Source organism: Marmota flaviventris, chromosome 2, assembly GCF_047511675.1.
Source record: "Marmota flaviventris isolate mMarFla1 chromosome 2, mMarFla1.hap1, whole genome shotgun sequence".
Classification (NCBI taxonomy): Eukaryota; Metazoa; Chordata; class Mammalia; order Rodentia; family Sciuridae; genus Marmota; species Marmota flaviventris.
Window position 1 is genome coordinate 66,030,619 of NC_092499.1, and position 19,875 is coordinate 66,050,493.

At 34.4% G+C, this 19,875-nt stretch overlaps 1 protein-coding gene across 5 annotated transcripts in view; it reads right to left on the bottom strand.

Annotated features, from left to right (window-relative positions):
• Gphn (gephyrin) overlaps window positions 1-19,875 on the bottom strand; it is a 623,546-nt gene that overhangs the window by 24,102 nt on the left and 579,569 nt on the right. For all 5 annotated transcript variants that reach the window (XM_027929749.3, XM_071607954.1, XM_071607955.1 and 2 more), the window contains one exon: window positions 10,275-10,362. In XM_027929749.3, the coding sequence (XP_027785550.1) occupies window positions 10,275-10,362 (88 nt within the window). The remainder of the gene's footprint in view (window positions 1-10,274; window positions 10,363-19,875) is intronic.

A 19,875-nucleotide genomic window follows, 5' to 3' on the forward strand; every position in this document is an offset into this window, starting at 1 on the left:
CTTTTTTTCTTCTTTAAAAAGTTTTCTACAGCTTTTATAGATGAAGTTGGTCTAAATATTCTGTTTTATCATAGCAGGTACAAAAAATCTCTGGGTATTTCTCATGTGCTGTTACAGCACTATGGCCTTCTGACATCGTGCATGTAAGTTCTACTGCTCTTGCTTATAGTTCCTTATTGGACTACAAAGTTTGTGAGCCCAGGGACCCTTTCTAAGTGTGTGTGTGTGTGTGTGTGTATGATTGTTTATATATATAAAATCAATGTATCCCTAGTGAATATCACATACCTTTCACTCATTCATTAGTTCAACAAACATATTTTAGTGCTCTTTGAATATCAGGAATTCTGTGCTGAGGATTTAAGAGTAAACAAAACAGACACAATCCCTGCTACAAAGAGGTCATTCTATTTTACTAGGTGCAAACAGACAATATCAGGTAAACCAACAAATAAAATAATTGCCATTTTTTTTACATGTTATGAAAGATATAAGCAGGTGCTAGCATAGTGAATAAGGGGTGGGGTGGACAATAAGGAAAGTCCATTTTAGAAGAGATGGTAATATATTATCTATTCTTGAAGGATAAGAAGGATTCAGGCATGTGATGTGTAGACAAAAGAGAAATCTAGAGTAAGGGAAATATATATGAAGGCTTCTAAAACAGTAAAAAGTGTGTCTAGAACTGAAAAGCCAACTGGAAGCAGTGAATGAGTAGGTCAGAGGCATAAGCTGTAGCTGCTGAGACAAGTAGAGGTTATTCCAGCAGGGCCTTAGTTTATGACACAGAGTTTGAAAAGCAGATGCTTACTAAATGAATGGGAGGAGTATATAATTTTTCTTGAAAAAAAATTCTTGTTTTCAAAAATTCTCTTTTTAGATCTTTTAGAACAGGAAGGAGTGCTTCATTTTCCTGTGGCATAGGGAAAGCATTTACCAGATATAGTGATACAGACAGACTGAGGATCACCATTGTTCTTAAATTTTTGTCTACTTATTGAAGCAGCAAGAATATTTTGGTATTCTGAAACCTGGCATCAGATGAGAAGAAGAAAAACAAATAGATGAAGGAGCAAGGTCTTTTTTTTTTTTTCAACTCTGGTAAAGACAAATATCAGTGTCAGAAAAGTTGTAAAGACTTTGAAACGAACAAAACACATTGCTGGGTATTCAGTGCAATACAATCTCTGGTTTGTCTTTGAGCTATTTTACAGCAATTATCTGTAGAAAACTGATAGTAAATGTAATGGACTAAATGTACCCCCCTCCTCCTAATTCATATGCTGAGAACCTAATCCCAATGTGATGATAGGGCCTTTGGGAGGTAATAAGGTCATGAGTGGAACCGTCATAAATGGGATTAGAGCTCTCAGAAGAAGAGGCCAGAAAATTAGCTAGCTCTTTTTCTACTACATGAAGATATAAGGAGAAATCAGGTGTCTGCAGCTGACCTCTGGAGGAGAACCCTCACCAGAACCCACTGTATTGCCATCTTGATTTACAAATTTCCATGCTACAAACTGTGAGAAATAAATAAATATATGCTGTTCAAATTACCCAGTTTATGGTATTTTATTACAGCAGCTTGAGCTATGACAGTGAACTAAATGTTTAGCCAAAGAAATATGCAAATGAACACTGTCTGATGAATATAATTGAATACACCATGGGTATCAACCAGTTTTGCATCTATTAGTAACTTTATTTCAGCATTTCTGACTACCTGTGTGTGTGTTCTTTGTTTTTTTTTCACTGCACAATTTTTTTTATTGGTTGTTCAAAACATTACAAAGCTCTTGACATATCATATTTCATACATTAGATTCAAGTGGGTTATGAACTCCCATTTTTACCCCAAATACAGGTTGCAGAATCACATCGGTTACACATCCACATTTTTACATAATGCCATATTAGTAACTGTTGTATTCTGCTACGTTTCCTATCCTCTACTATCCCCCTTCCCCTCCCCTCCCATCTTCTCTCTCTACCCCATCTACTGTAATTCATTTCTCTCCTTGTTTTTTTTTCCCTTTCCCCTCACAACCTCTTTTTTGTAATTTTGTATAACAATGAGGGTCTCCTTCCATTTCCATGCAATTTCCCTTCTCTCTCCCTTTCCCTCCCACCTCATGTCTCTGTTTAATGTTAATCTTTTCCTCCTGCTCTTCCTCCCTGCTCTGTTCTTAGTTGCTCTCATTATATCAAAGAAGACATTTGGCATTTGTTTTTTAGGGATTGGCTAGCTTCGCTTAGCAAAATCTGCTCTAATGCCATCCATTTCCCTGCAAATTCCATGATTTTGTCATTTTTTAGTGCTGCGTAATACTCCATTGTGTATAAATGCCACATTTTTTGAATTCCCTTTTGAATCAGTTGTAATATCTTATGGTTTCCATATTATAAAATTAAATAAAATATGTTACACATGTTCATTTTACATATGTATGAGGTACACAGTTTAATCTTTAAAAATTATACTTCAATTTTAGAGACTCCATTGAGATGTCCCACTGATTTATTTGATAGAATCAATTAAACTTCATTGCCAGATAGGTGGTTTTTTTTGGGGGGGGGGTACAGGGATTGAACCTGGGGCACTTTACCACTGAGCTACACCCTCAGTCCTTTTTACTTTTTGAGACAGAGTTTCACTTAATTGCCCAGGCTGTCCTCAAATTTGTGATCTTCCTACCTTAGCCTTTGGAGTTGCTGAGATTATAGCCATGGGCCACAGCAACTGGCTTAGAGAAGTGCATTTTATGGGCTGCTTGAACTTGGAAATAACTTTTCTTGGTTCCTGAGGTGAATTCAAAAGAGCAGTATAACTCTTTTAGTTTCTCTATTTTGCCTTGGTCCTTTTTTTTGTTTCTGTGCGCAACCAAGAATGTATTCCCCCATGTGACAGCAGTGATTGGAAATCTGGTTTTATGGCCTAAGTATGTGGTGATAGCTGTTAAGTGGATAATACAAATCTATTCTTAATAGAAGACGACAGATAATCTAGTTTATTAGTCTTTCTTGTTTATTTCTCTTATTGTCCATTTCAAGCCCAAATTAAGAATTCTGTGCCTTCTAGGAAAGAAAATAGCTCTTTATTAGTATACAGATTAATTTATGAGTGGCTGAAACTGTAGAACTTAAGTGATCATGTTCCTTATGGGTCTAGGTGTCAGTAATCCAAAAGAGCACTTATCTTACTGAGTGTGAGATGTTTTCTTGTTTCAGGGGGGTATTTATAAACTAGATTATATTGTATCTTAAAAGTGCTCTGTTCTGATTGGCTTAAAGAGGTAATAAATGCTTATATAAATAGAATATTTATAAAATTCTAGATAATAAAGAAACTTAGAGCATTTATTTATTTGTTTATTGATTTTATTAAGAGATAGAGTATAGCTATTTTGCCCAGGTTGGCCTCAAACCCAAGTTTCAAAGGCTTCTCCTGCCCCGTCCTAATGAGCAGTTGGGCCTACAGACACATGCCACTGTACTTGGCAAGTTAACATATTTTAAATGTGCTACACTAAGAAAAAAAAATCATACAATTTTAAGACTCCAAGTTCATATAGTGAAGATAAATCTTTGGCAAATGTGACTAGTGTAATAATTTTAGTTAATAAGAACCCCCCTACCACCAAAAAAAGAAAACTCATCCATATTATTTTCTTTATCAGTGTTAAATATAATAAAAAGTATGTATTTTATTTCAATTGGGTGTTTCCCCCACAAATTATACAGCTTTACATACCAAATGAACCAACAATATTCCCACATAGAATTTAAGATTATAAAAATGTAAAACTGAGTCAGGCATGATGGTGCACACCTTAATCCCAGTGACTTGGAAAGCTGAGGAAGTAGGATCACAAGTTCTAGGCTAGCCTCTACAACTTAGCGAGATCTTAAGCAACTTAGCAAGAGTGTCTCTCAAAATAAAAAATAAAAAAGTGGTTAAGCAACTCTTGAGTTCAATACCCTATACCAAACAAACAAACAAAAAAACCAAACCAAACCAAACAAAAACTAAAACTGAGATCAATGAAGGAAAATAATTACTCTGAGAAACTTAATTTCTTTAGTTATGTTTTTTGTTTGTTAGTTTGAAGGCATGGGAAGTGTGGCTGTAGAAAATTGTATTCTGTGTGTTTATGAGATTTGCTAGTCTGCTAAAATGATTATATATGATTTCTCAACTATCAGTGTTTTCTCAGAGAAATAGAAATTAGTTATTTTCTTAAACATTATAATTAATATGGGTATTTATAATTATGCTAGGAATAATGACAAAGTATATATGTAAAAATAAGTATAATTATGTGTGTTCTTGTGTTTTCCAAGGGAAAATGATATTTTTTCTTTTTCTTGTTTTAGTTTTTTAGTTGTATATGGACATAATACCTTTATTTTATTTATTTATTTTTATGTGGTGCTGAGGATTGCACCCAGTGCCTCACATGTGCTAGGTAACGCTCTACCACTGAGCTACAATTGCAGCCCTAATTTTTTTCCTTAAAGTCAAGTTCCCCAAATTTTTGGTCTCATGACCCCTTTACATGCTTTAAATTAAAATTCATTAATAATTTTTGTTTATGTGTTTTTTTAACCTATAAATATTTACTGTGTTAGAAGTTAAAACTAAGAAATTAAGAAAGATATTTGTTGGTTCATTGGAAAATAGCAATGATGAAGCCATTTCATGTTAATACAAGTAACTTTTTTGGGGATGGGTACCTTAGGTTGAACATAGGGGTGCTTTACCACTGTTCTGTATCCCTAGCCCCTTTTAATTTTCTAGTTTTGGGACAGGTTCTCATTACATTGCTTAGGGTCTTGATAAATTGCTGAGTTTGACTTTGAACTTGTGATTCTCCTGTTTCAGCCTCTCAAGTTGTTGGGATTAAAAGATGTGCACCTCTGTGCCCATCAAATAATAAATTTTTAATACACTGTTTTATAATTTTGAAGATCTCTTTAATATTTATCTTAACATAAGTCTGCTAGGCTCCTGTCTGCTGCATTCAATTGAATGAGATATCACACATCCTTTAGCTGCTGGGAAAACTACACTATATACTCAAAAAAGAAAAAGAATAAAAAAGGTAAATAAAGTCCTAATATTCTTATGAAAATAGTTTTGACCTTGTAGGCCACCTAAAAGGTCTCAAGGACTCTGGTACTCTTTATTTGAAAGTAAAGTGTCAGTTTTTACAGAATATAAAAGAGTAAAATCAAAAACAAAACTTTGAAAGTGACTTATATTTGCCTTGGTTTATACCTCTGAAATGAAACTGAGAAATACATAAAAATTTTAGTAAGTTCACCTCATCCCTATTCCTTTTTTATTTTGAGACAGGGTCTTGCTAAGTTACCTACAACCTTGCTAAGTTGCTGAAGCTGGCCTAGAAGATCCTCTTGCTTTTTGGGGGGTATTAATTAATGCTTTCTCTATTATATGAAAAGCTTTTATTATTGTGTATTCTGCCTTTTGTGCTTTATGTTTATTTTGTCTCTAAGAAATAAAAAAGCGGGGCTGGGGTTTTGGCTTAGTAGTAGAGCGCTCACCTAGCATGTGTAAGGTGCTGGGTTAGATCCTCAGCACCACATAAAAAAATATAAATAAATAAATAAATAAATAAAGGTATTATGTTCGACCACAACTAAAAAAAATAAAAAAAAAAATAAAAAGCAAAGAACAAAGATTCCTCATTTATGAATGAGTCAAACATTAAAAACATGTTATTTACAAACATGTTATTTTCAAATATTTCAGTGTTGCTTTGAAAAATTAGGTAACTAAGTAATTCTTAAATACATATGATCCTATCATAATGAAGTACCCATTTCTCTTTTGATAACTCCTTTGATTTTGTTTTCTAAAAGTCAGACCTAAATTTAGGGGGAAAAACTCAGAGTATCTTTTACCTCTAAAATCTTTGAAATTTCCTAGATAAATTGGGTGTGGTAGTGCATGCCTATAATCCCAGTAATTTAGGAGGTTAGGCAGGAGGCAGGATTGAAAGTTCTAGGCCAGCCTCAGCAACTTAGCAAGGCCCTGTCTCAAATAAAAAAATGAAAAGGGCCAGGCATGTGGCCTTGTGGTGAAGCACCCTAAGTTTAATCCTCAGTAGGGGAAAAAAGAAAAAGAATTCTTAACCAGAAAAATCACAGGTTTGTTTTCTCATAAGAAGACATGCTGGAGTGAGGCTGGAGTTGTGACTTAGCGGCAGAATGCTTGCCTGGAACGTGTGAGACCCTGGGTTCCATCCTCAGCACCACATAAAAAATAAAAAAATAAGTGAAATAAAGGTATTGTGTCCAACTACAAAATAAATTAAATAAACCAACAAAAAAGATGCTGGAAATAATTAGGTTTGTTTGATGTGCTACTATTTTAAGAGCTGTTATATCTGAGAAGCTCAGTCTGCCCTAGGTTAGATTCATATAGGTAAAATTGTAATAATACGAAGATTTTCAAATTGTTTGCTTTATGGAAAGTCTCTGGAGATTTGACAACGTCCTCCCTGTTTTTCTCTCAGGGAAACAGTGAGCAAAACATTTATGAAATTGAGCTGGGGATTAGCTCAGTGGCAGAGCACTTTTCTAGCATGCATGAAGCTCTGCATTTGATCCCTAGCACTGCAAAAACAGAAAACACACACACACACACACCGAGTTATAAAATATATCCCAATACACAGTTTTACTTATTGGCAAATTAAACAGTCATTGAGAATTCATTATCTATAGAAAGTTTGTTTTATTCTAATGTTTGTCTGAAGGCTATGATAAGCAAGTTGATAATATGTGTCTGGGACAAGACAGATTCAGTGCACTATTGAAAAGGACTATAATAGGTACACTAAACTACAGACATTTCAAAGAATAGCCTCTTGGATACAGTTTCTGTATTGATAAACTTTGGATAACTTTTATTCCACAGCAGTGGACTGAATCAGGAATTCCAGAGCTCTTTTGTTTGTAAGCAGATAGTTTCATGAAAATTAAACTGCTAACTCAAACTGCTAACAGAACAAGAAGACATAGGACTGAATGAAGCGTAAGGAAGATTTTACTGTGTATATTTATTTGGGATATTGGTAATTAGTTTAAAACATTTTGTGGCTGCATTGCTCTAGATTTGGAAAACAAAGAAGGCTTATATGGTCAATTAATATTCTTGTGTTCAAATCTGGCTAAACCTATTGAGATTAACCCTTTTTTGTGTTCAATAATAATATCTGAGATACTTTGATCATCTGGGTGGTGGAGACACTGTTGGGCAAAAGTAAGAGACTTTGAAATGGGCAAAAAAGATTACTGCTGTCAATTTAGGTATCCTTCTGGCATATTTCATTATCTTTGAACTATTTTATCATTTTGTAGGGTGTGAACAACTTACAGTAATGCATATGATTCTTTAGTTTTCAAGGCAAAAAGCAGTTATTATTTAAATTTAACTGAAAACTTTCAGTGTTGAATAAAGATGAAAACTGTGAAAAAGCTGTGTGGGGGCAGGATGAGAAGATCTGTAGGGAAGCAATAAGCAATGGTGGAAGAGTCATTTCTTCTTGGCAGGAAAGAGGACAGAATTCTGTGGGTTCTGCAAGCAGCAGGGGCCTCTCCTTCCACTCTGCTTAGCAGGTAATTTGCTGGGGAGGTGGCCAGACTTCAGAAGAGATGGCTGAAGGAAAGAAGCTGGCTGCCCTGAGGCTCCCCACCTCCCCACCATCCTAATGCTGGTAGCATGGCCCAAAGGAGCAAAGACCTGAGATTGAAGGGCACATAAGAACACTCTGGACATTTACAGTATAGATTAGACCGTTTCCCTGATGCTTTCATGCTGCTTGAGCTCCTCCAGATTCTTTGGCATAATTCTTGGAGGAAGTGGGTCTCAGTTGTGGCTTAAATAAAATTTCCTGCCAGTTCTGTTGAATAGGTGATTAGAGTATAATTTAATCAAATAAATTTCTTGCATACTTAAATTTTTACACTTAAGATTCATGTGTGTCTTCTACATAATGCCTCTGGATCTTCCTTTATCTCCCTGTCTTTTCAGTGACTGGTTTTCAGGCTTTTCTTTCTGCTACCAAAGTACAATGAATTTCTTTTTGGGAATATAATTGGCAGGAGTTTGCTGCATGTTTTACTTCTTTCTTCCTGGTTCCTCTATCATCTCATTGTAGTTCAGAAGGTAATAAAGACAATTATAAGCTCCTAGGGCATACTTTGGCAGGCCCAGGTCCTAAAATCTCTCTCTTAGTAAATTAAAGGTGTAAGTGTCTAACTGCACAGAATATAACATAAATAAAACCAATATACTTTATTATGTTGGCCTTATTTACTTGTAGTTTATTTGTAAGCAAATCCCTAGGATAATTGACATCTTTGTTAACAATAATGAGGAAGGTTAGTTTCACAAGTGTTCTGTCCTTTCTAAGGTTGAGCCATACTGCCAAGCCCATGTGTGCTATAAGCTTCTTGCCTCTCTAGAAGTATTAGAAAAGATAAACTTTACGTCTGTCAAATAAGTATTATCCCACAATTAAATTCATTAGAAATTAAGACAAACCCTATATGAAACAATCCCTGAAAATAACAAATTTGTCATATAAATAATCCTGGCTTCAGGATGTGCTCTTGTGATACTGAGAGCAATCTCGTAGTAATGAAAATAGACAAGTTGCAAATTATTTTTTATAGTCCGAAGCAACTGGCTCTACTTGGAGCTAAATACTTCTGGGAGACTTGGAGGAAAGACTAACCCAGCCACCTATCTGAGAATACTTACCTATGCTTCAATATTCTCACACCTGAATGTAATTTGAGATTGTACTCTTGAACTGAGATTCTTTTTTTTTCTTTAGTTTTTGGAAGCAAGTGCTGTTCTCAAATACTCTAACACTAAAGTTTGTGAATGGAAGTCAGTAATTCCTTGTTCAGGGTGTTGAATTCTGAATTTGCTTTCAAAGCCAATGCTCTCAAATTCTAACATTTGCTCTTAAAGTTCACTGTCTAAAGAGGCAGATTATAAATTTAGGCAGTTTTGTAACTACAGTGGGCAGGGACTAAGAACAAGTGTATAAATGCTAAATATATACTACATGTAAAATACAGTTTAAAATAAATCATATTCTTAAAAAATATGAATCTTGTTATAATTTTCAGTTTAAGATTAACATGAGATAAAAGAAAACAATGGGGATTATAAACTATAATATATATTTTATATTTCTGTGATCTGAAATATTTTTGAGCCAAAACATAAGTTGGTTATTGCAGTAAAGAATATTTTACTTTAATAACATTCAGGCTGGGTATGGTGGTACATGCCTTTAATCCCAGCTACTTGGGAGGCTGAGGCAGGAGGATCATATGTTTGAAGCCAGCCTGAGCAATTTAGCAAGATTCTGTCTCAAAATAAAATAAAAAAGGCTGAAAATATAGCTCAGCAAGTGTGAGGCCCTAGGTTCAATTCCCAGTATGAGGAGTGGAGACCATTATTCATGGATCCAATAATCATCACAGCTAACACATTTCATTAAGATATATAAACTTAATGATGCCAAAATATTCACATTGGGATTTTTATAGGACTAAGCACATACCATGTACACATATACTTAGCCCCAAGAAATCATACATATTCCTGTATTTACACATATATTCATTACATTATTATTATAAAAAGAAGGGCAAAAGGAATGTTTAGTTTTTTCTTTCTTTCACTTCTGGGAAGGTGAGCTAAAGGATCTTGTAAGGTCTGCAATAAATATGTGGTGAGTGAGATATATGGTTGGCTCTAGGAGATTATGTTTTAATTTAAGTGGACGTCTTGGGGTGCAGCTTATAGGTTTAGTGCATGCATAGGCCCCAGGTTCAATCTCTAGCACCTAAAAAAAAAAAAAAAAACTGAGTAGAAGGGAAGACATTGGAGCTTTACCTTGGGCATAAATATCATACAAAAAGGAAGTCCTAATATACTAAAATTCATGACAACCAAACAAAAAACAGAAGTCTCCAGGGCAAAAGAAAAACAAACAAAATCAAAAAACCAAAAAAGCATTCTGCAAGTTTCAAGATTCTCTAGGCTGTTCCTGAGGTATGCTCTCTGACCTATGTGCACTGTATTCTTTTTGTAGAGACAAGTAATTTCTGAAGGCCCATGGGCTTTCAGCTTTATGGGGGACTGGTTACAAATACCAGACCACAGTTAAATGACTGTAGGCAAGAATGTTAAAGGGGATAGATCTTTATGAGCCCATTTTTCATACCTTTTCCCCCATGGATACGCCCCCCGATGTGATGATGACATCAGCACGACTGATACCCTCATTCAAGGCATTGAGTAAGTCATCTGGGCTGGAAAAAATAAAGACAAATAAATTAATAATACACACTAGATATAGTGCCAACTTAAAACTGAACCACCTTATTCACTGAGTAGGCATTACCATGAGTACAGCAATAGATTTTGCATGAAGTGAAAATCAAAAGTGTCTCTGATCAATAGAAGCATTCTTCTTATTGTGGAAAAAGGATCTTGTAAATGTTGAAGTAGTGACTACTGGTGCTTTCACAGTGTTTTTGTCTCAGCAAGGCTGTCCAATGAGGGGAGCCAGTGTGGTGTTATAGGATGCCTAACAGTTTTGGATTGTCTAGGAATATCCTAGTTTCAGTGCTAAAAGTCACATGTCTTCGCAAATCCCAGGCAAACCAGGATAGTTAGTCATGCTAGATGTTGGAAAGATCCCATAAGTCTCATTAGAGGGAGTGACTTAAGTGAGCCCCTGAGAAATGGACTGGATTTTGATAAATGGGCAGGAATAGGAAAGGGCTTTGTATGCAAGAGGATCTGCGCTATCAAGAGCTGGAACAGTGATTAAATCTCTTCTGTTACCTAGGTTGATGTGGACGATGGTTTGACTAGAGTAACAGACTTGACTGGAAATGACTGGTTTAGACAGGGTAAGGTATGATTTTTTTTTGGATTGTCTAGGAATATCCTCACATTCAAGAATAAGGAGTTCATCTAACAGGAAATAGAGGGGGAATCCCTAGAAATATGAAGAGCCCATAGGTATTTACTGGGAAAAGAAAAGGTAGAGAGAAAAAAAAAAAGAAAAAGGATAAGGAAGGCAGAGGCTGTAATGAACTTTTCTGAGAGGGTAAAAGTTCAGGATGAATCTTAGGGATTGATACTAAGCACATTCTTGACTGTCAGCAGAAAAGGCAAGTGCACCAGGCCCTTTGATGACATATATGAAAGGCCTGGGGAAAGAGATGAAAAAGATGAAGGTCCTCATTATTGCATGTTAAGAGGGTTGTAAAACATCCCTATCTTGGGATTCATGAAGTGAAAATAAACAAAATCAGAACTTAAGGAGGGACTGGATGGCAGAGCGCAGCTGAAAGGAACTGTTAAACTACTTTAAATCCAAATAAAGTTCCTGGGCAATGTGACCTGAACCTAGAATTTCCCTTTAACTGATGGAGTATAGAAAAAGTGTCTTTGAGGACTACATGTTCAGTCTCTTGTTTTTCTGAGAACTTCTAAGATAGAGGAGATGGTATTTCCCTTTATATTACTTGACTTCTTTTCCCTTCTCCTCCATAGATATCTAACATGGTCATCTGAAAAGGAAATGATACTGGCTTCTGGTTTTCTAGTTTCTGCTTTTAGTCCCTCTTGAGGCTGAGCTGTATTTTTGCTCTTGAATTCCATCAGATAACTCTCTATCCTCCCATTATTTGAAGTCCCTCTTCTGTAAAGCTAACTTCAGCAGATTGTTATTTGAAATCAAGTAATCTCTAAATGAGACAGCATATGTTTTTCCAAATTTCTCATGACTGTGAAGCTTAATGTCCCTTCACTTTAATGCACAACTTAGTAAGAGAGGAAGAAGGAAAGTCAGAGACTACAGATGGTAAGAACTATAACAAGAATATCATTTTACTTTTTTATACAGGCATGAGAGAGGGGAGAAGAGGAACCTAATATCTATCAAATACACAACCTTCATAGACTTTATGAGATAAGCTAGTTGGTAGGTGGCATAGCACAGAGATTAGTACCATGGACTCTAGAGTCAGACTGCCTGAACTTGAATTCTGGCACCACTACTTGCTAGATGTCAAACCTTGGACGAGTTGATTACCTTCTCTTTGCCTCATTTTTCTCTAAGTAAAGTAGGGATAATAGAATTGTTATGAGGACTTAATAGCATAACATATATAAAGCACTTAGAATAGTACCTTGAGCAAATTAAGTTTTAAAGAAAGCATAGAGGTTGCCATTACTATTGCTGTCGAACTGACAGAAGTTGTTATGGTTTAGATATGAAGTATTCTCCAAAAGCTTAAGTGGAGACAATGCAAGAAAGTTTAGAGCTGAAATAATTGCATGACAGCCTTAACCTAATAAGTACATTAATCCACTGATAGGGATTAACTGGGTGATAACTGTAGGCAGGTAAGATGTGGATGGAGAAGGTAGGTCATTGGAAGAATGCCGTTGGGGTACATATTTTGTCTCTGGTGAGCAAAGTTTAGTCTCTCTGCTTACTGATTGCCATGTCCTGAGCAACTTTCCTCTTCCACATCCTTCTTCAGATGTTCTGCCTTACCTTGGGCACAGAGTACTGGAGTTGGCTATCTATGGACTGAGACCTCTGAAACTGTGAGTGCTAAATAAACTTTTCCTCCTCTAGAATTTTGTCAGGTCTTCTCGTCATAGCAGCAAAAAAGCTGATTAAAACAGAAGTTAAGCACATGAACATACACAACAACCTGGAAAAATACAACTTTAGCACCTGGGCAGTTTTTATTCTGGAGAATACCTATGACTAACAGAAGAAAATCTTAGATTGGGATGTAAATATATTCACAGAATATCATGTGGAAAGTCCAGAGGGCAAGATAGGCCATGTCGAGTTTGAATAGTTTCATTTACTACAGGGTATGAGTAAAATTTCCTTGTCCTTTAGATTGGCATGTCCAAGGATATACTGGGATTGTTCTGGCTCTGGGAAGTAATCTCCCAAGAAGAAGGAACAAAAGTAAAAGTTTGAAAAATGGCTCACATAAGGTCCAGCCTACCAATATAGGGACCCTTTTGAGTCATTCAGTTAATTGTTTATGCAACCACAAAATTACCCAGCTATTCCCTGAAAGTAAAATCTATGTATAAAATTAGAAACTTTAAAAAAATTCATGATATACATTTGAAATTAGCTGTTTGGGCAAATATCTAAGAAGAATCATACTGAATAATGGGTATATTGAAAGTATTTTTGAATCAAGTATTTTGAACATATTTCTCATTAATCCTTTTAATTTTGCTTTAGGGAAAAAGAAAGGCAAAATCAATATATTGTATGGAAGCACTATGTGATATACATATGATAGGTTCCTGATGCTCAGAGTTCTGGACTCCTTGCCTTTCTGGATCACATTATCATTGAATTGAGCCAAATGAATAAACAATGGAGTAAGTGGGGAAAGCACCATGTAGATTGTGGTTCCGGTGAGTGGCTAATGAATATTATCAACAAAATATGATTTTCTGCCATTACAAAGAAACATTAACTAATTTCATCAAACTCAAAATATATAATTTATAACATCAATTCTATTAGGATTGCTGTAAAGCCAATAGAAACAAAGAAGCAATGATATGTATATCATCAGGGTACTAGTAGTCTTTGTAGGTGGATAAAGTATGGTTCTTTAGCTGATGATTAGAAATAAACATATTTTTCAGTGATTTTCAAAAATTCATTATTTTCATATTATCCAGAAAGTTTTTCCTATTTTATAAAACTGTGGAGTCATCAACTGTCCACATAAATTTTCTAATTTGCAGAAATAAATTAGAAGGGATTTTGTTCATAATCTTTACTATAATATACCATGTTTCAAAGAGTATGCTCAGTGCTACTTTCTACTCTGTGGCCAGTAGATTAATAAAGTCATTGACTCTGAAGTTGGAAAGGTTATCTTGTCCATCATCACAGCTGGGCCTTTTATTTGGATCCTGCTCTTCTCTGTTCTTATTTGTCCCTCTCTCTCACTCTACTTTCTGCTACATACTCTGGTGTTTGAGGATCTGGTCAAAAATCATGGGTGCTACAGATGCAGACCTGACAACACTTAAAATGATCTATAACTTCATTTATGTTGCATACTAGATCTTCACTTATTACCTCATAGTAAATCCATGAAGTAAACTGAGTATTATTATATCCATTTTATAGAAAAAGAAAGTGATATTCAGATAGGCAAAGTAGCATATTAAAATCTAGACAAAGCAGTAAGTGGCAGAACTGGCTAGAATCACAACCTCTACCTCCTCATGTTTGTTTTATTCCCTCCCTAATCAGAAGTGATTGTGCATTTTTTCCCCAGGCATATGATCTGTAATAAAAGCAAGATTCTCATGAGACTGGACCCTTATGTAAGGTACCTTTTACCACTTGTGATCCTCTTTACCACTGTGATGGCATGCATATGAGGTCCAAAGTGCCCTACCAGCTTCTTGAACCCTTAGGGTAAACAGGACTTTCAATAAAAAAAGGAAAACACTGTGAATATAAGAAGCCAAAACTGGAAGCTAGAAGAATAAGCACAACATTTAGTACAGCTCCTAATGAAATAAAAGCAATTTAACAACAGCAATAATCATAACAACACAAAAAACACTAATGGATATTCAATTTCAACATTAGAAGGGTGTTATAAAACAAAAAAAAATTCAAATTTAGTAGATAGAGGTGAGCATAGTCTCCATGGAAAACTCAATTAGTGGTCTAGAAGATCATGTGTTGTATCTCCAAGGATTGTATAAAAATACAAAAAGATGGAAGTCATACAGAAAATAATAAGAAACTTGGAGGACACAGCAAGAGACTGATATAAGACAAACAGGAATAAGGAGAAAAAGGAGGGGGGGAAATAGGAAAATTTCATTTATTTGGAAAGAGCTGGACTTGAAGAATGAAAAGGTCTATAAGTCCAGGTAAGGACTGTGAAAAAATACAAATCTAAGCATGTTCTGATAAAATTTTGTAATTTTAAGAATAACTTTTAAATCTTAAAAAGCTGCCAGATAGAAAGATTGGTTAGTAACAAAGGAAAAATGATATTGGCCTTGGGCTTCTTATCTATAATATAAAAAAACTGGAAAATAGTATATTAACATCAACATTTCTCTCAGAATAAAGGTGTACAACCCCCAAATACTGTACCCAGTCACACACCTTCACCAGTCAGGATAGAAGAATATTTGTTAAAATGCAAACATTCACATAACAAATCAAATAATGTTCTAGAAAAGTGATTGTAAATAAAAAAGTGAATCAAAATAGAAATCCCAAGATAGGGGAAGATAGACGGAGAGAAAACAGTACTGAAATACACACAGAGACACATATTCACTCATTTATAAAAATATATAGCTAAATCTAAATGGATAATGATTGAATAAATTGGGTAGTTATAATTGTGTTTTAAATATGAATTCCTGAAGTTATAGAGATTTACTATAAAATAATACTTATAATAATACTCTAGAATTAAAAACATTCTAAAGCATTTAAATAAAGCATTACTCAGAATTACCTAAAAGTTGAGAGATTGGGAGGAGATGGAATGTAAAAGTACTCTAACGTTACTGCCTAATTGATGCAGGGAGTGCACAAGAGAAATAAGTACATCTTGTGGGAGCGATATAGTCAGCACCTTGTTTTTATATAATAATGAATAAATATATATTTGATTATGAGTATCACTAATTGGAAGGAGAACATGAAGGGAATTAGAAGATATAGCATGACTTCCAAAATAATAAGGTGATAAAGGATAGCAAGTAGTGTCTGAGTCTAACCACAACAGAGGAAAGGAAAGTTAGAAATAATAAAGTTGCATAATTCATAATAAAAAGTAAGATAGAAGCAAAAAAAATAATGGGCACTATTTATAGCACATTTGGGTAAAGCAAAAAGAATTTTATGCTAGAGTTACAGTAATTTAAGGCAAATAAAAATTAGATTTTTTGTTTTAATCTCAAATCCCATTTTAATATGATTTATAAGGGACAGACTTAAGAAATAAAAGACTGAAAATAACAAGTAGGGCAAAAAGTCACGAGGCAAATGTTAATGAATAAAAAACAGGAATGCCAATGTTAATGTTAAAATGGATTTTAATGTCAAAAGAACAAAAAAGGATAAAGAGAGTCAACAAATTGTGATAAAAGGTAAATCTGTAAAGTATATCTGTCTTATAGGATGGTCTCATCTCATCTCATCTCGTTTAGGCTTGGTGACTAAACTGCCAAATCTTTGTACACTGTGGTCACTCTGTAAAGGTGTTGATTGAACCCTGAATTCAAGTCAATCTCTCTGTAGTAGCTTTGGGAATAAAGAGTAGTTAGTTATTACATTTGTAACAATATTGTAGAAAATACTGTCTGACCATGGAGCAGAAGATGCTACTTAACATTTACATAATCATGGTTTGTTCTTTGAGAAGATATTAATGCAAAACAGGACTGTGTATTAAAATATCTGAAAGGCTATCATGCAAAGGGTGAGTGAATTTATTTGGTATTCCTTCAAAGGGCAGAGTTAGGACTAATGGATGGAAGAAACAGGAAGAAAGACTTTGGCTCAGTGTCATGAAAAATCTTCCTTTCTAGATAGTCACCCAACAAGAGAATGTGCTGCCTCATGAGGAAATGCAATCTTTTCATTAAAAAACAAATTAAAACAAGGGCATGGGATATGGCTTAGTAGTTAAGTGCCCCTGAGTTCAATCCCTGGTACCAAACAAACAAACAAACAAATAAATAAACAAACCTCAAAACAAAAACCTGATGGCTACCAGGAAGGGATTTTTCTTAATTTCTCTATTGAGTAAAGGCTGGACTAGTTGATAATAGAAGCTCCTTTTAATTTTAAGATATTGTAAGTCTATAGAAATAATAAAAGTTACATAAACACTATTCTCTTTGCACATCAAGACTGAAGCATTGAGGGATAAACTGATTTGAGCATTGCAATATGATACTATCTTTTAGATCAAACTCTTTTTTTTCTCATTTTGTGAACATTAGGGGCATTCCATTCTATTATTTGACTTAAGTGAAGGGGAAAAAAAATACAAGTATCTTTTTTTTCCTAAAGCCATGCCATTAATTTTCAACTTGGGAGATGGCTACCAACAAAAGTAAAAACATCCTTGGGCTGAGGTTGTGACTTAGCGGTAGAGTGCTCGCCTAGCACATGCGAGGCCCTGGGTTCGATCCTCAGCACCACATATAAATAAATAAAATAAAGGTATTGTGTCCAACTATAACTAAAAAAATATATATTTAAAAACAAAACAAAAGTAACAACCTTCCTAGAATTCTAAGTCAGTCCCCATGTCACAGAAGTATAAACTTAATAGTTAGAAAAAGAGAAAGGAGAAGTATATCTCAAAATAAATGTATCAGAGAATGAATGTGGCTTTCTCAAAACTATATGGACTAATCAGTTTCTGTGAAGGAAGAGTATAGTGTTTTAGAGACTATAGACCATTTTTTTTTTTGCTTTGCAAATCGGCAAGTCTGATTGCATAGGGGGCCCTACTTCATTAAGAGTTTTTTGCTTTTTAAAATTTGAATCTGCCTTAAATGACTATAATCCTGATTCTGGCATATATTTCTTTTTGCTTTACTACTAGTCTGCTGCAAAATCCAAAACCAAGACAGAGCATTTACCCAAGTTTAGGATTTGTAAATTTCAGACAGCATATTCAGAATGCAAATGCATTTTTTATTTTAAAATATTTAATATAAACACACAGATGGACAACAGCTGCTAATTAGTTTTCTGTTTCATCTGTTACATCAACTGTAAGTTGTATCATTTTAAGATGAGTGACGATGACAGTTGAATGGTGAGAAAAATTCTAGGATTTGTAGATTAAGGAATGGTGAACCAGGAGCGGTGACACATCTGTAATTCCAGCTACTTGGGAGGCTGAGGCAGGAGGATCACATGTTTAAGGACAGCATCAGCAGTTTAGTGAGACCCTATCTCAAAATAATTACAAAGGGCTGGGGGTGTAGCTCAGTGGTAGAGCATCTTTGGGTCAATACCCATTTCCAAAAAAAAAAAAAAAAAGAAAGGAGAAAAAAAAAGGAACAGTGACAGTTAATCATTTGAAGATAACAAAAAAGCTTAGGATATATATTAATTCTTCAAAGGTCAAGGATAAATTCCTCAATTACAAAATTTTCTGTGTGTCTACTTCATGTATGGAATAAAACTATACTATATATAGTCATCATTTTGCCCTTCATCAATTCCGATAGATGTTCTTGTGCTAAAGAGTCATATAAAGAAAAAAAAAGAGAATATGGTTCCAGTTTGAATTTTTAAAAAATATTTTTAAAATTTTTTATTTAAAAAACTTTTTTTTAATATTTATTTTTTAGGTGTATATGGACACAACACAGTACCTTTATTTTTATGTGGTGCTGAGGATCAAACCCAGGTCCCACCTGTGCTAGGGGAGCGCTCTACCGCTAAGCCACAATCCCAGCCCTCCAGTTTGAAAATTAACAAACTAGTGTAAACAACATTTGAAAAAAATTTTAAAAATGAATAAGCAAAAATAATATCATTAATTAAATTCAATTATATAAAAAATTAAAATGAAAATACAAATGGTGAGACAGAATGATCAGAATTGGTTTGGGACAATTAAGAAAGGCTTTCTGGAGGATATTACTTTTTATGAGGTGAGGGTAGGAAAATAATTTCTAGAGGTACAGTAATACCTAGAGGTTATTATTAGAAGAAATGGAAATATCAACTATAATAGCATTTTTTTAAGGATTAAGAAAGGCAACTGTAATAGCCACTAAAAAAATCTTTCATAGTATGAAGAATCTCAACATTAAACATAAGTTTGTTAAGGTAGGAAGAATATTCTTTGTTAATCAAAAGAAAATGAGAGATGTTTGCTGACAAAGTGATCAGAAAATAAATCTATTATTTTGATTTAAAAATTAAAATTTTGTATTTTGAGCACAAAAGGGTGTTTATTCCATAAGGAAAGCAGGTAGTTATAAAGACCAATTGACCAATTAAATTAAAGTCTAATTTCTCTTTGATGATTAGAAAATTCCTTTAAGGACATTAGGAAATAAGCACTAAGAAGTTAGGACACATTTGGTTCAAAAATTGGAAATTGTAAAGTCCTGGGCTTTGCCCATGTAATCACCATACTGTTAAGTCTATCTTGGTAATTTCTGCTAAATGTGCTAGTTTTGTAAGAACTCAATTTGCTATCTCAGTACTTGTTAATCTTCTACTTCATGCTTTAATGTGAAGAGGCAGCTTCACAAATTGGCAACATTGAGAGCAAGCAATTCAAATTCAGAACACAAGACTATGACAGAGGCAAGCAAACCAAGAATGATTTGAGTGGGGCAGGCTTTTGTTTTTCAGAAGGGGGACCCTTTTTTTAAATTTCCCAGTTCTTTAGGTCTTGAAAGGCTACAAGGTCCAAGTCAGCATTTGGTAAGCTGTATTAAAGCTGAAGTAGAAACACAACTCAATTGTCACAGTTTTAGGAATGATTTAAACTCAATTAATGCTGAATTTTATTTTTAAAAAAGTTCCTCAAGTGGATTCTGTATATTTGGAGCATGATTACCACTTGTTACATTAAAGAGGTAAATGTGTAAGATTTAAGCCCGAGAGAAGCTCCCCAATATTTAAAATAGCCTTCTAAATCCATTTTAATTTACACTTCTTTCTTTCCCCTAAGATCTTTTTCTTCAGAAATATAAAACAAGTCATCCCAGTCACAAAACTTTTGCGT